Source organism: Alligator mississippiensis, chromosome 8, assembly GCF_030867095.1.
Source record: "Alligator mississippiensis isolate rAllMis1 chromosome 8, rAllMis1, whole genome shotgun sequence".
NCBI classification, from domain to species: domain Eukaryota; kingdom Metazoa; phylum Chordata; order Crocodylia; family Alligatoridae; genus Alligator; species Alligator mississippiensis.
Window position 1 is genome coordinate 12708487 of NC_081831.1, and position 16000 is coordinate 12724486.

The window sequence follows — 16000 nt, forward strand, 5'->3', positions numbered from 1 at the left end:
GATGGTTAACTAATAGCCCTGAATTGTTTGGTGAAATGGAAGAGCTCATCAGATTAAAAGTCTGCAGATTTAAGTACATTTAAGGAAATGGGACCAGTTATTCCCTGTCTGTCCCTTGGCTGCAGGTTCAGTTTATCTGCCTTTCACCGCTTTGTTTAATATTTCATTAAATAGTAGGCAATGAACCATTTGTTTGGCAAATTGCTAAATTATTGCCAGTTTGAGTGGAGTTAAGAGATTACTTTCAAATTAGCACCATCTCCTAAAAGGATTGTCAAAAGTCCTTGGAAATCAAGTTTGCCAAGAGCTGGCCTGGCACCATAGAGCTGTCCATTTAAAAAAAAAAAATCACATTTCCAGTGTGGCCAGAACACCTGACTGCATCCCTTGCTTTCAACACGAGAGGAATAAATTCACGATGAAAAAAAATCCTCCTCCCACTTGATGGGCAAATGTACAATTGATTCTCCCGGGAGCATGATCAAGTCCTTTTTTAGGGAATTTATCATACCAGCTATATGAAGGCCCTAATCCTATAAACCTTGCTTCTTTTAGGGCTTGATTCTCCACCGCTTTGCTGCTGCGGAGTTATCTATGCTGGTGTGATGTCGGCGTAAGGCATAACCATCTGCAGTGGCTGAAAATTGTGATTTGGGCACATTCTGCACCTGCTACACAGCAGCATCGGCGCGTTGAAGGCAAGTCATACACAGCAGCCCAGGGTGCATGACGGTGCGTGTGCACATGCGTGAGCCAGCGTGCTCTGTCCGCAGGGTGGTGCCGGTGCCCTGATGATCACTCCCTCCCCTGTTGTTCCCCAGGTCAGTGCAGGGGACCCCGAGAGCCCAGCACGGAGAAGGGGGGGCCCTGCCTGCAGCCTTGCCTCCCTAGAGGGCGGCCCTGGGCTGTTTGCCAAGGCAGCCCTGTGCAGCCCTGCAGCCTGGAACCCGCGGCGCATTAGGACCCAGCGAGAAGCCTCCCTCCCCCAGGTACCCGACGGGCACTAAGACCGCGCGGAACGCCGCGCGGCAGAGCGGAAGTCCTGTCCGCGCCGATGGAGGCCGAGTCGCCACCGCGCGCCAGCCGCCTGCTCAGGTTGGAGGGGGGCGCCGGGCTCCGGCGGTCTTAAAGGGGCCGCGTCCTCTGTCCTTGCAGCCTTTTCTTCCCACGTGCTCGGCGGGGAGGATCTACGGGCTGCTTGGAGCTGGGCGGGGGTCTCCCCGCACGCAGGGATTTCCCCCCCCCCAGTCTGGTGCGTCTTGCACCATCGTGGTGCAAACGGGGCACCGTTGCAGCCCGAGTCGTGCACTGCTAGGGGGGCAGTGCCCGGGGCACGGTGTCACGCGCCTGCGTCGTGTCCTGGGCGTGCAGCCTGAGCACTGTGCTGGTGCCCTCATCACGTGGGCGTGAGTGCCTGTGTCCTGGGCCAAGCCCCGTGGTAGTACCCTGCTGAGCCCACTAGGCTGCCATGTGCCAGGCACCGTTGTGCTGCACGGCGCTCCCCACTGGTGCATGCTACTAGGGCACCCTGGTAACAGGCCACATCACCCGCCGCTACCCGGGCACCGATGCCACGCACCCGGTCGTGCATGTGCCCAGGATGCAGGGGGAGGTCTGGTTTGCTTGTCAAGCAAAGGCACGGTGCTGCCTCCCAGCGCAGGGTCTCCTCTATTCAGAGAACAGGCAGTTTCCCCCACCAGCCTTGCCTGGAGGAAGCGCTTCTGCGGGCTGCAGCGAAGGTCAGTCTGACCAGCCAGTCAGCCCGTGGCCAGTGCCGAGCATGCCAGGCAGGGAGCCAGCTGCGAGGGGATGGTGCGATGCTAATGCTTCGTTGTCTTCAGCCCAGCAGAGTTGCTGGCAGTGCGAACCCGTGACCGCAAGGTTCCTCAGCGTTCGCATGGCCAGAAGGATTTCGTTCCCGATGGCTCGGAAGAGCAGGCGGAGCGGCTGCGCCGATGCCGGGAAGAGCACTGGCAGCTCCTGGCTGAGGAGCGTGTGGAGCGGCTGTAAGTTTCTCTTGCTGGTTTTAGTTGCTCCATGCTCCCGCTGACCCTCCTGGTGATGAGACGGGCAGAGCACATCTGGGACACCTGGGTTGGAGACTGACAGCCCTGAGGGGCTTATCACGGTGTGAATTCCCCTCCTCAGATCTCTTATAGATCTTAATGTGGAGACATGTGGCCTTTACCACCTTGGAGTTATGACTGTCTTCATGGTTTACAGATGGGGAAATTGAGGCACATGGGGTGGCAGCTTTTGTGTCCCCATATCAAACCCATGGCAGAATCTGAGTCCTGCCTCCAAGACTTTGTACTTGGCTTTCTCCGCTGCTGCAAATTCAGACACTGACTGCCACTGCAAAGCTGCTGGCATGCATGCCTACCCATGCACTTCTGGCAGCTCCCCATGGCTGCACTGAGCAGCTGTGGTGTTGCCAGAGGTCAGAGTTCGCTCTGGGGCACTGATGAAGGGGCCACGGTGGGCAGCACAGGGCACAGAAATGTCTGCACAGACCTTCTGTCAGCAGTTGGAGGGCAGCAGAAGTCTTCTTCAGAACCTGCCGAGGTGTAGTGGCTTTAAGGCCAGTTTACGGAAATGGGAGTCTCCTCCCTTGCTTGCTCCAGGGGCCTTAAGGCTAAGGGCAAGCAAAACTCAGGGGCATCCGAATCCCAAGCCCACAGGCTTGGGCCTGCAAGTAGGATGCCAACCAAAGGATTTGGAAACATCTGAAGCCCCAGGTGTGGGTGGAGGATGTTTGCTGGTAGTAGGGCCACTTATGGTTCTGGACTCCTGGATTTGGAAGTAGTTTTGGCTAATTTGGCCTCGGATACTAATTAGAGAAAAAAAAAAAGTCTTCCCTCAGCAGACATGACTAAGTCTGGCAGTGAAAGGGAGTGTTCTGCTAGAGAAGTTTTGGGGGTGGATGCACTCCCCATTTATCCAGCAGAACTTTTTCGTGTACCCTAGGCGCCGTGTCATTTGCCTCGACCACTAACAGGCATTTCCATTGGGGTCTGCACTCTGGTTAAGTTGTCCACTGTTCCCTTCGCACGGTTCATTGCACAGTTGTGAAGTGCCCCTGATAAATGCATGTGCTTTACATTGTGTGTTACAGACAGCATTGGGGGGATAACAACAAGAGCTGCAGGACATTTCTATATGTTATACTAGTGGGGGGCAGTCCTTTTGGCAAGTGTGCCACAAATTAGCCCTACACCCTCCCCCAGTGCTACTCTGATCCCCTTCCCCTACCCAATCTGCTGCTCTGCTTTCTGCTCCCAACCCTCTGCTCCCTGCTTCATCTACTGCTTTCTGCTTCCTTCCCTGTGCTCCCGGCCCAGTTTGTTGCTCTGCTTTGTGCTCCCTTCCGTATCTGCTGCTGTGCTGCCTGTTGCTCCCCCAATCTGCCACATGATGCTCATAGAGGCTGCCTGTGCCATATGTGGTACCCACGCAGCAGGTTGGCCACCCTTGTGTTACACCATGAGTCCAGTTGGGTAGCTTTTCTTCATCAGGCTCTTACAATCAGGGAGCAGTATGGGGAGTTTGCAGCCTCCTACACAGCTGCCTTCCCACCCCTTGCTAGGGAGCAGGGTGTTCCAAACCGTTATATTAGGAATGATGTCTGTTGTGCTATTATGTCTTAACCTTCTCAGGGGAAGTTTGGTAAAAGCTGAATGGAAGCCAAATGAAGGCCTTGTGGAACTGAAATCCCCGGCAGTAAGTAATGTCATTGCAATTGGTTGATGCTGTTGCCTTCTACTGACAACAGCAGCCTGTTTTTTTTTCTCTCTCTCTCCTTTTAAATTTCCTTCTCAATATGGGAAGGAGCCTGCATGGGGAAAAGAGGTAGCAAAAACACATCATGGATTTGTCTTTCTGTTCGCAGGGGAAGTTCTGGCACACGATGGGGTTCACAGATCATGGCAAACAGTGCCTGCTACCAGAGGAAGCCCTCTATCTACTAGAGTGTGTGAGTAGGATGCCCAGGCATGGGACCAGTGAGCTCTTTCTGAATAACACTGTTGCAGGAGTGATAGTAGCTGGGCAGTGAAATGGATCCTTTATCTTTCCCACTGGCTCCAAAACCTCCGCTCATCTAGCAGACTGTGAGCCAGTTCCTATTCTGCCTGTTACACATCTAAGTGGTATGTAAGTATTTAAGTACACTACTATTCCACCATGCTTGAGTCACTTAAATATTATTTTAATTCATCTTAACTTTAATTATGCTAAGACACCAAAGTGAACAAAGAGAAGGACGAGGTCTCCTCCACCCTTTGTGCTAACCTTTCTTCAGAGGCTCAAGTAGGGTGGAGTAGGATTTTGTTCAGATGCCTCAGTACCAGTTGCATGGCTGCTTGGTGGAATAAGATCGGGCCCTACGCACTTTGGGACCTCGTCTGAAACCCTCTGTATGTTTGTTGGTCATTTCCACTCTCTTACCATCCGATCCTTTGAGGAAGGTTCAGTTCAGACACCATCTCTCTGTGTGTGGAGAAATGTAATACAGTGTTAGTGTGAAAGCAGGCAGAAGGCAGGACATGGTGGCACCTTAAAAACTAACTAGTTGTATGTCAGTGGTGAGACAGCACATTGGCTTTAGATCACTGGTTCAAAGAAGGGCTGTGGTCCTAGTGCTTTCCAGCTGTTCCCTTTTCAGTGCCCAATGAAACATGTCTGTCATCACTACGGGTCTCACTCTTGCTTCAGGCAAGTACAGGGTAACTGCATGGTGATCCCAGTTAAGGCATGGTTGGCTTTCTGTGATTTAGGAGCGTAGGTCTTGCCACTGAAAAGTGATTTCAGCTCAGTAGTGATCCAAATCTAAAGGCCAGCTTGTTTTGTCTTAGCAAACTTTGCTGGATTCAAGGCAGGAGACAGTGTCATTTGAACCTTGAATTCAGGGGTTTTTCTCTGCCAACGGAGGTTTGCCAGGCAACAGGTCATAAGTGGCTTGACTTGAAAACAAATTTGGGCACAGAATCACAAGGGTAAGAGAATGAAAGAGCCTGGAAGAAAAGATTAGAAGCTTGGCTTGAAACCCATGGCTGAGCAGGCCCCAGCATTAGAGGGACTGAACGCGAGGGAAGCTGAGTGCCCATCACTTGCCCAGAAGTTGTGGGGGAGGGGATGGTTAGAGGTGCTCAGCATTGAAGAAGTTTGACCATGTAGCAAAGTGCAGAGGCAGGTGGGAAGGCTGAGCCCGGTCAGTTTTGCTGCCATTCTGAGCGCTTCTGTCACACCCAAGGCAGGGAGGTGGCATTGCCACACTCTGAAACAAATAGATATAAAAAATGTGAAGCAGAGAAGTTATGTTCCCTTATAGTGAGAGGCCCCAGGATGAGGTTTCTGAGTCATACACCTGCAGGGTGCTAGGATCAGCTGTTGAGACCAGAAGGAGGGACTAGGTGTGAATCTGTAGAACTGGTTTCCTGTAGTTCCTAATCCCCAGGCTTTTGTTTTCCAGGGCTCTATTCAGCTCTTTTACAGAAACCTGCCCTTGTCCATTCAGGAAGCCTATGAGACCCTGCTGTCCCAGAGTACTGTGAGCCTGCTGCAGTACCAGGTGTGCCGCATGGATCTGACTCCACCTGAGACTGGTGTGAGGGGAAGGGTGGGGGGCAAGAGCACAGCCAACACCTGCACACAGCTCCCATACACCCGCTTTCAAATGGAGGGGCTCCTATCTTCCCTTTCATTGTCCCCTTGCTCTCATTCTTTGCCTTGGGTCTTTCCTGTGATCATACAGTGCTTTACTCTGTGCACAGAGAAGCAGAAGCTAGACTTCATTAACAGGGTCACGGTTACTTCTGCGCTGTGCTTCTCCCGCCGAAGAGGCGTGAGATGCAGATACAGTCACTGGGGCGCAGTGTGCTACAGGCACAAAAGGCAAAGCAAGGCAAAAGGCAGTAGCAGAAGCAAAGAAGGAACCACGCAGCTCCCCAGGGAGCAGCAGAATGGAAGTGACAAGACTGGCATCTGTTTTTGCTTCTGCTGCTGGTTCCTTCCTGTTGCTAGGCCCACTAGGTGCAGTGGCAGCAAAGGTTCTCCTGTCATTTCTGAAACATGGGGTGTCACAGGCAACCCCATGACTTCCATGCTCCCCCACTAGATTTTTCTGTCCTGAGCATTCAAGTTTGCAGTAGAGGCAACCTGTATAAATCCCCTTCCCTTCCCTTTGCAGGCTCAGGTGTGGTGAACTTTCCACCACCCTGTCACCGGGGGGCAAGAGGCATTTCATGGGCATTCATGCCAGTCTGTTTCTGCATGGGGATGAGCACTTAGTGAGACCTACAGGCTCAGCATTAGCTAGGCCACGCAGTCCAACACAGGCTTTTTAAAATGGTCTTTTTCAAACCAACTAGTGTTGCAGCCACATTCTTTGTTCCTTAATGCAGTGGGGACTGGAAAACAATGGACCAGAAGTGACCACAGACTGGCAAACTGTAGACCAGCATACTGCAGACTGGAAATGACCGGCATACTGCAGACCAGCAGCCAACCCTTTTTTATACTGTGGACTGGTTAGTTGTCAGTCCGCAGCATGCCAGTCACTTCCGGACTTCTGGTCTGGCAGCCAACCCTTCTATGGGCTGGCAGCCATCCCTTCACGGCCCAGTACTGGGCCGTGGCCTGGGGGTTGGGAACCTCTGCCTTAATGAACTGGCTGTTGTTTTAACATTCCTGCTCTCCTTTGAAGGTGTTCAGCCACTTGAAGAGACTGGGTTACATTGTGCTGAGATTCCACCCCAGGTAACCAGTTTGTTCTTTCCATTATGCTGTTCCCCTGCTTTCTTTCAGCAGGTCCCTATTTTGGGTTTTGCTACTCATTTGCTCCATGACTTTGGACAAGTCACTTCATCTCTCTCTGGGATTCTTGATCTTTGTCTTGTCTAATAAGACATTACTGGTTGGGGGCATGGGCTCTCTCTTAACTTTCTGTATGCAATGCCTAGCCAAGGGGGCCCTGATCTCATTTGGGATCTCTAAGCACAAGTAATCATGGCAACAATGATATTATGAGACAGCATTTACTAGGACCTGCAGTACTTGGATCATGAACTCCTTGGGGACTTGTTTTGTTGTGTTCGTGCAGCGTGGGGCACAGTGGGGTCTTACTGCAATGCAAACAACAATAGTAATGAAGATCTGCCTGTACTTTCCCCTGCCAGGCACAATCAAGGTCCTCCATGGTCCTTCAACTTCAACTCTTCCCCCTTAGCCCTAAATCCTTCTAAGCTTTTCCCTGTTTGAGCCTCCAGACCCTCTGGGCCAGCAGGCTGCAGGGATGTGTAAGTAAAGTGGCCTCTAATGGTGCCTTGCATTCTAGCCCTGGGAAGGTTACTAGCCAGAAATGACACTACAAACTCTTACTGTTCAGCTCCTATCATGACTGATGTGAATTGGGTGCATGAATTAAAGGGAGAGGGCAAGCAACTGCAAGCAAAGGGCTGCTGATTTTGCCTTGCTCTTGCCTACTGTTTCCAGGCCCAGGAAGAGGTTTTGATTGCTTAGTTTTGCTGCGTGGCTGAGCTGGAAGGATTTGCTAACACCCTTCCTCCTCCCCCACACACATTCACACTCTGTTTCTCTGCCTGTCTCATCGCAGCGTGGTCCCATCCTGGTATGAGAGGCAGCTGAACCTCGACAGTCACTGCAAGAGCTCTGGGAAACACCATCGCAAGAGGAGGAGAAGCTCTAGCCCTCGGTAAGGGAGATAGCCCCCAGTGCCTTGCCTTACAGACAGACCATTTTTCACACTTCGGTCCATGCTAAACATGTTTGTAGCCCATTGCCTCTAAGGGCAAGAAACAGGCATAGCCCCCAGCCTCTGCAAGGTGCTGAATATTGGTCGTCGAGCCAGCCATCATGCATGGGGGAACAGCTGTCAGGTGTCCAGAGGGCCAGTCAGTTATCTGGAACAAAACTGAATTCTGGATCATTTCACAACCCATCATTTACAGTAATAGTAATATCCATTCATCCTTTTTACATTGCATGCTCTCTTTCTGTCTTTCACTCTCTTCCCCAACCACCATCCTATCTTTTCCTCCAGTGTATCCCAGGCCCTGACCCATCTGTCTCCTACATAGCTGTATTGGGACAACATTTCCTGCTCCTTCCTCCCCAGGTGAAGCAGTGATGTGTCCATTCTGCCCAAGCTTTGCTGGGTTTTTAGCAGACCCTTTGCAAAAATTGTCCCTCACCACCTTGCACTCTTCGCCGGGGGTAGATTATCCCTGAGCCCTGGCTGCTGATACTAACATAAAGGAAGATCTCTGCAATCCCTGAATGGAAAGAATCACTATATGAGAAGGAAATTGGTGCTGTATCAGATGTGGTTAAGCTGTTCATGACAAAGACTAGGTTTTCTGTTTTATGCTTGTACAACTCCTAGCACAATAAGCCCTAGCCCATCTATGAGGTCCCTGGGTGCTACCTGAGCACAAATAATAAAATACATTATTACTATTAATAATTAACAGAGCTTCCAGCAGGTGGCAGCACTGTCTCAGAAATGGACGATGACAGACAGGTCAGCCCAGGGCACTCGGCCTGCGCGAAGCGGCTGGTATTCACTTCGGATTCGGATTTGGCCGATTTGGGGGACAGTGATCCGATTTGTTGATTTGAATCGATTCAGCCAAATCTCCGGCTCAGCCAGGCCAGGCCCATCTCCCTCAGCCCGGCAATGGCTGCCCTCCCCAGCTCCCAGCACTTGTTAAATGGGCTTTTTTTTTTTTAAACTTTGGGAGCTGGGGAGGGGGGGGGTGGGAGCAGCTGTGGGGGGGGCTGGGGAAGTGGGTGGGAGTTGGGGGGGCTGGCAGGGGTCCCCCCATGGTCCCCTCCTCTAGCCCCCTCCTCCCCTGTCCCTAGTACTTAGTGGCTCGGAGTTGGCTGCAGCTCCCTGCTGCAGCCACCGGGGACTGCCCGAATCATCCCAGCTCTCCAAAACTTTTCTGAAGATTTGGAGAGCTTTGAATTGATTCAGACCTTTTAATTGGTCCCCTGATTTGATTCGGAGATTTGGCCACCGAATCTCCTTCGAATCCAATCGCCACCCAAAGCTTTGCACAGCCCTACAGGGCACCCCTATCAGAGAAGACACCCCAAATATGTCAATGCCCTGTGGATTATGGTGAAGTTTAAGAAAGATGCAGGAGGCAAAATGCACGTTTTTGTAGTAGATTCACACTTCTAGGCACCTGAGATCAGATCATTTGGAAATGACAAATGACACCAGTTTGGTACTTTCAGTTTTATTCCCATTGGATTTTCTAACTGTATGTAAACCTACTCCATCCCACTGTTTCATTTGTTAGCATCTGCCCAGGGGGGGCCAGGCCTGGAGGAGTGGAGGTGTGGGTGGGTCCTACAGGGCAGGACAGAGGGGCAATGAAAATTTTGGTTGGGAACCAAAACTGGAATAGGTTTGGGGCCTCAGCAGAGAATTTACAGAGCTGTGTGGCATGTTTAGCACTGTGTTTGCTACTCCTGTTTGACTTTGGCCAGCATTTTGGAAGTGCCAAAGTGCAACAGAGTACTTCAGAACAGGAAATATCTTACTATAGTGCAGAAGATATACAACTGCTTGCGTGGGCTACTGATACCATAGGGCATTTATACATATCTTTTCATGCTGTGATGCGCTGGAGATCTGATGTGGCGTCGACGCGATTACTTGAGTCCGCTCCCCGTGAGAAGTGATGTGCCCTGTGCTGCATTGCATGCAGTTGTATAAGCAGCGAAATGCATGTCAGCACACAGAAAATGGTGGTGGTGTACTTTGAAATAAAACACCTTTGATGTGTTTTAGTTAAAAAGTGTGCTGCCACTCTTCTCAGTGCTGATGCGTATTTTGCCGTTTATACAAATGTATGCGCTGCAGTGCCAGGTGCCTTTAAAAGTGCCTGGTGCTGTGACACAAGCATGTGTACTAATTGCCCATTGTTTTTTTTCTCTTGCTCATCAGACCCAACTTTGTTTCCATTATCTGTAGAGAGGGCAAGATTTGAGTAAGGGCTTTGTGGGAGCAAAATTCTGACTATGAACGGTCCCTTCCACACTGCCCCACTCCTATTCTTGTTTTTAGGGTACTAGACAAGAAGCAAAAAGCATTGGGAGACCCTCTGGAAGCTGAAGAGACCCTGGAAAAGGCCAGTGAGGGCCAGAGAGAGCCCAGCCACCAAGCCTCCGATGGGAGCTGTTTGTCAGGGAAGTCCAAAGAGTCAGATACTGGCATTGAAACGGGGGATTCAGTCCAAGTCCCTGCTGAAATCACACAACACAGTGCATCTCCTAGCCAGTGCCAGGATAAGGCTGGAGACTCAAGTAATGCTGCTGAGGAGAGCTATGATGGTGCCCTCTCATCCCGCTGGGACTTCTCCAGAATCATCTTCCCCAACATGGCATCTGACCATCCGTGCACCTTCCTGCCCCAGCCTGACAAGAGGCTTCTCCCAGAGAATGTGGCAGTCCAGGAAGTGGATGCCACCCGTTGGCGTCAGCTGATCAACCAGAAGCATGAGAAGCTGTCGCAGAAAGAGCAAGAGCAGCGGGAAAGGGAGAGCCGGTACAAAAATAGCATCAATGCAGACAAGGAGGTGAGGCATTGCTCCAACTGGCAGGAGTACAAGTTGCTCCTGAAGCAGAGGAGGCAGCAGAGGGCGTGGAGACGGCCAGCACACCTGTGGGATCAGGCAGTCACCCCGCTGGTGAAGCCGGATGAAGTTGCCTCATCAGGTACCTGATTTCGGAGAAAGCAACTAAATGTAGGATGGCAGGGCCCCAGTGGGACCACATGACTAACATAGATAGACAGTGGGGGGAAGGTTCAGCATGGGCCAGGAGGTGGCAGTAATGGCATGGAGTGGAGAGAAGGGAAAGCTTAGCTGTGAACAGGAGGAGTTTCCTGAGTGGTGAAAGCCCCATTGTGTGGATCCGGGTGAACCAAGCACCAAAGTAGCCCATACAGGCCAGGGGCGATGGTGGATGGGCTTTGCCATCTCTCCTTCTGTGACCCATGAAGGTGCTCTTTTCTCTAGCAGTGAGGGGAAAAGAGTTGGGCTATCCTTGCCAGTGCTGAAACAGCAGCAAGTTAAGGGGAATAGATGTGGGAGTAAAAGCCTCTGAAGTATCAAGAAGAGGTCTTGGAGATGCCGACAGGGGTGCTGGAGGCAGGTGGTTCCTGGCTTGGACTGAGCTAGGAGGAAACATAGAGAAGTCCTTGCAGACAGAACTGAACAATCTGATCTTTTCCTGTTTGTTCTCCCCCAGCTGCTGTCCTCCAACAGATCAGTGTGCTACAGCCCTCCCACATCCTGGATGGAGCCTCCTGGTTAGTATCAATCCTGACAGCTAGGAGATTCTAGCATGCGCAGGTCTGACTGAACATAACGTCTTGTCTCTCCTTGTAGGGTCTGAAAGATGTTCTCCATAGTGGCTTGGGAGCTGTCTAGTGTACCAGATGCCTCCTGAAGGGCTGGTATTTAGCTGAAACACTGCATGTTGCTGCAGAGTGCAGCAACACAGCACATATGCTCCAGGCTGATTATCACTTGGTTGTGTTAGCTCTTATTACAATGCTTGGGCAAAGTCCACTGTGCTGTAGCAAACCCTTCACATCTTGAATTCCACTCTGCATTGACTCCTGTGAGCCTTGTCCAGAGGTCTAGTTGCCTGTATTTACCTGAGTGCTTCATTAGGGTGTGTCGTGTCCCTGCATTGATGCTTCCCACCCAGCTGCAGCAGTTGATTAAGATTTAATAATCTAATCCCCAGGACTTCCAGCTGCATTCCTGTCTGGGAGAGGCTGTCTGCGGCTTTTGCATGGGACCATAGGGCAAAACAGGGTTTTTCACCAACATCTTTCCCCAGTGGGGTGATGCAGACAGGTGTCCCAGCAGCATAATCAGTATATAAGTCTCTGCTGCTTTGGATGCCTACAACAAAGGCAACAGAAAGAGAGCAAGGTATGAGCTGGCCCATTGCAGACCAGGTCTGGCATCAGGAAAGATGGGAAGCTTTGCAGACCCCACAGGTGGCTGTTTTGCAGAAGGAAGATTCTGAATGGCTCTGGAGGACTAAGGGAGTGTTAAGGGGCTGAAGCCAGACAGTTTTGAGGCCTTTTTCTCTTTGCTTCCGTGCGTAGTGCAGACTCCTGCAGTGTGTCATTTGGTTCCTGCTTATCCAATCATCTACAGGCTGCAGGAGGACACCAAGGATATGAAGATAGACTTTGATGTGTACCAGGCAGATGCTGTTGCCACCTTTAAGAAGAATGACCCTGGGAAGCCTTACGCCAGGATGTGCGTTCGGAGGTATGGGCTCTTGTGAACAAATACAACTATGTGCCTGAATTTAAAGTACAAGAAAGAACTGGCTGATGCTGTGGCAGGCTCAGGATACTGTCCTAGGCCCTGGGTCAGCCATGAGCTCAGTGCAGCAGATCCCTCAGTCTGTATAGAGCCTGTTTGGACTTTTGTGGGGCTCCATTTGGGGCCAGGGGTGTCTTGCCCAGAGCTCATTGCAGGCTTGGGGCAGCAGGGTTATGTTCTGATTCTACTGCGCTAGCTGCTGCTTTGCTTCAGGACGGTAGTTGCCAGCACTTCCTCTAGCACTAGAATATGACACTCAGTTGCTTAACTGGTGCATAGTTCAGTCCCTATGGCCTCTGATGCGTGTTACAATTCAAGAAGTGGTAACAGGTTAATCGCACCTTAATTAGTAACCCAGCCACACATGCAAGTCAGTTTTAAGATGTGATAACAGAGTAAATGAGCTGCAAAGTTATTCTATGTACAATGTGGAATAACTTTGTCTTGTTTGTATCCTGCCTTAAATTGAATGTTGCCACCCATGCCAAGGACCTGTCAAAACACCATGTACCACCCAGCTGGATGGCATACATGGTTTTATAGCTCCTGGCATACAGAAACCCTGGCCTTGGGCTGCAGGAGCCCAGTGCTGGGCTGCCTGCTCACTAGGATTTGTTAAAACCCTGTGGGTCATCTAGCTGGATGGCATGCATGATTTTATAGCTTCTGGCACATGGGGACCCTGGCACCAGGCTCCCTCTGCACTGGGAGCTATAAAACTGCATGTGCTGCCCAGCTGAGCAGGACATGTATTTCTACTCATCCCCGGCACACAGGGCACCCTGGATTGGGCTTTAGCAGCCTGATTCTGGAGTCCCTGTGCCCCCCAGCTGGGGTTTTGACAATCAACTGATTGTTGGCTGGGGACCAGTTTGGTTCCCAGCCCCCAGTCAGCTTATTGTTGACATCTCAGTTTCATTTTGCTGGTGCAGGGGGAGCCCAGTGTCATTATCTTGGACTCCCCCTTCACCAGCAAGTAAGATGTGATTTGAGATCTAATCCCCAATCCAAAAATTGCACATCCTGCCAGGCATGTGTATGACATGGCAGGAGGTGTGATTGTTAGGATCACAGATTAGATCTCATCGCTTAAAGTGAATACCGGTCAGGGGCCCATATCTCTTAACACTGACACTTTTTAACCTGTTGCTCCTCTGCTGTGTGCAGTCACAGCAGAAATACATCACAGGTGCAGGTAAGGAACCAGTGCAGCTGGTCCAGTACTCAAGCACTTATGAGTTAGCATTGCAATCCCTGCTGTGAGAACTTGTACAGCGCTACTGAAGAACAGATAGACTCTGCAGACAACAACAAGGGGGAAAAATGCTAGCCAGATTTTGAGCCTGCCAGCCTGGATATCTGTCCCACACAACGGCAGTCAAACTTTATTCATCTGGTCATTTGCCAAGAGCCCATGAGCTGCAATTAATTGTGTGGCTGCAGCTACACTTATCTTCAGCACAGGGGAGTAGTTCTTGTATGCCCTGGTGGCCTGCCTACTTAGATTCAGAGAGGTTCAGTGTTAGGCTTTAAAAGTTAGAAAAAGACTTTATGACCATCTTCTCTTGAGGATGCCCTGGTAGATGTGAGGGCCACCTTAGTGCTAGGATTGATGTGCCTTTGCTGATCTCTGAGTCTCAGAAGTTCCCCATGAAGTCTTCCATTTCTACACTTTGAAAGACAGTATTTCTTCCCTTCCCTTTCCAGGTTTGATGAGCAGATCCCATCCTTGCGAGCAGTGAAGCAGCTGGCCTACCAGAGCCAGGATGTCCCTGTGGTCTTTGCCTTGGTGGACAATGGAGATGTTACTTTTTACTCATTCAAGGAATTCAAGCTCCCGGTTGATGTTTATCACTGAAGCTGCAATCTCTTGGAGAAGTGGCTTTTGGCAAAAGGAGGAACTACTCAGGACCTGATCCCTTGATTCATGGAATGTTATACCGGTGAATGACGTGGGGCGGGGTGTGGTGAGTGGTGACCGTCCACAGGTGCCACCGGCAGCATCGGCGGTGCTTCTGTTGGGTGCGCTGCTAATCTCAGCAGGTGCACGTGCACCTGTGTGCACCCCCTACATGTAGCCAGTGGTTATACCACACAGAAGCTCTGATAACCAATTAACTTGCAGAATGAGGAGACATTTAACCCATTGCTCCAGACTTCAGCCACCCAGGGGCTGACTCATTCATAAAAGCCAAATATAATTCAAACAGCCAAGCGCCATCTCTGTACAGCTTAGCTGGGCGTTTCCTGATGGGAGCACACACTGTTTTGTTCTTTAAGCCACTGGTCTTCCTGCTCTGCCCATGCAATGGACCACTTCCTTTTGTGTCCCCCAGATATTTTGCTGTTCCCATGGACCATTAGAACAAGCTTCACTAATGACCCACATCATATTTTGAGAGCCACTGACTTAGGCCAGTGTGTGAAAGCAACCAGGCTGAATGGTTTGAGAATCACTCTTGGCTGTCAGTCAGACTCGGCATAAGTTAATGAGGTCAGTACTGGACTAGCAAGGCTCTGTCACTCAGCTGCATAGATGCCCGTCAGATAAAATCCTTAGTTGTCATTTGGTGTAAAAAGAACTAAGTCACTGCAATAAACCTCTGCCACAGGAATAATGAATCCAGCTTTGCTGTGGCATATATATGATGGCAGGAGACTGCAGTCCTGTGCCAGTCAGTACCAGGGATCTCAATCCTGCAGAGACAAGGGAAGCATTTTGTGAACCAAAGGTATCACAAAAAGCCCTAAGGCACTTTGGAGGGATGTCCTAATGTTGTACTGTAATGTTTGCATTAAGATGGATCATTGCAACATGGCATCATCCCATGTCAAAGCTACAGCATGAACATCAGCACCTGATGTCAACACATCTAACAACCTTGGTAGGGTGGCCCTTTGTTTCCATTTGATGTCATCTTTCCTAAATGCAGGTGTATGTTTCTCTCTCAAGCAAGATGAGCTCATGTAAGACTCCCAGATCCTTCATAAGCCATGTAGTTCTCTGGCTTTTGCATTCCAGGCTGAGAACCACTCTTCCATATCTTTGAATTAATCCCAGGCCTCATCATGGGGATCAGGACTCTCTACCTGGATATTTGGGTGCCAAACATGCTTTAACCTCTATGCAGAAATGCCAGCATGACTAGTGCCAGAAAATCCTGCTTTGTGGATAAAAGGACTTGGCGCTGTTGGGCTCAGGGTGCAGCTTTCTTCAGAAGTGTTACAGAAAATATTTTAGATGCATTTTATTTGATAACCTCTGTTTGGATGATTTGTTGTTATTTTTGCTGGAGGAGATTTAAAGGCTAAAGTATTAAAAAAGCCTTGTCCAACTATGCAAGCTTCTGAGCGTGGTTATTTCTTTGTCCTTTGAAGGAAAATTGTCAGCAGTGCCTTGTCCTGTGAGACCACCGCATGAGGAACCGCACTGTTACTGAACATAGGCAGAGAGTTGCTACGAGTCTGTCTGGTGATTGGCCTGCTGATGCTATCTATGGCTGGGATGTTGTCAGCATGGCACATCTTCCTTGTGTGGTGTCTCGGATACCACACCAAAAGGTCAGGGTGTCTTGCCCTCATTGGTTTATGTGGCTCTGTGCTTGTCAGATCATCAGCCA

The 16000-nt window shown here is 50.3% G+C and overlaps 1 protein-coding gene across 2 annotated transcripts; it reads left to right on the forward strand.

Moving 5' to 3' along the window:
- Window positions 1–1005: 1005 nt before the first annotated feature.
- Window positions 1006–15718, forward strand: TSEN54 (tRNA splicing endonuclease subunit 54). Of its 2 annotated transcripts, none has more exons than XM_006269279.4 (11): window positions 1006–1095; window positions 1842–2006; window positions 3657–3720; window positions 3890–3973; window positions 5471–5569; window positions 6704–6756; window positions 7613–7711; window positions 10097–10746; window positions 11281–11341; window positions 12207–12323; window positions 14088–15718. In XM_006269279.4, exons 1-11 carry the CDS (start codon window positions 1055–1057, stop codon window positions 14236–14238), a joined length of 1584 nt encoding a protein of 527 aa, XP_006269341.2. In that variant the 5' UTR covers window positions 1006–1054; the 3' UTR covers window positions 14239–15718. The 2 variants fall into 2 exon arrangements, with proteins under 2 accessions (XP_006269341.2, XP_059588105.1); XM_059732122.1 differs by lacking the exon at window positions 1006–1095 and adding an exon at window positions 1426–1739.
- The last annotated feature ends 282 nt before the right edge of the window (window positions 15719–16000 follow it).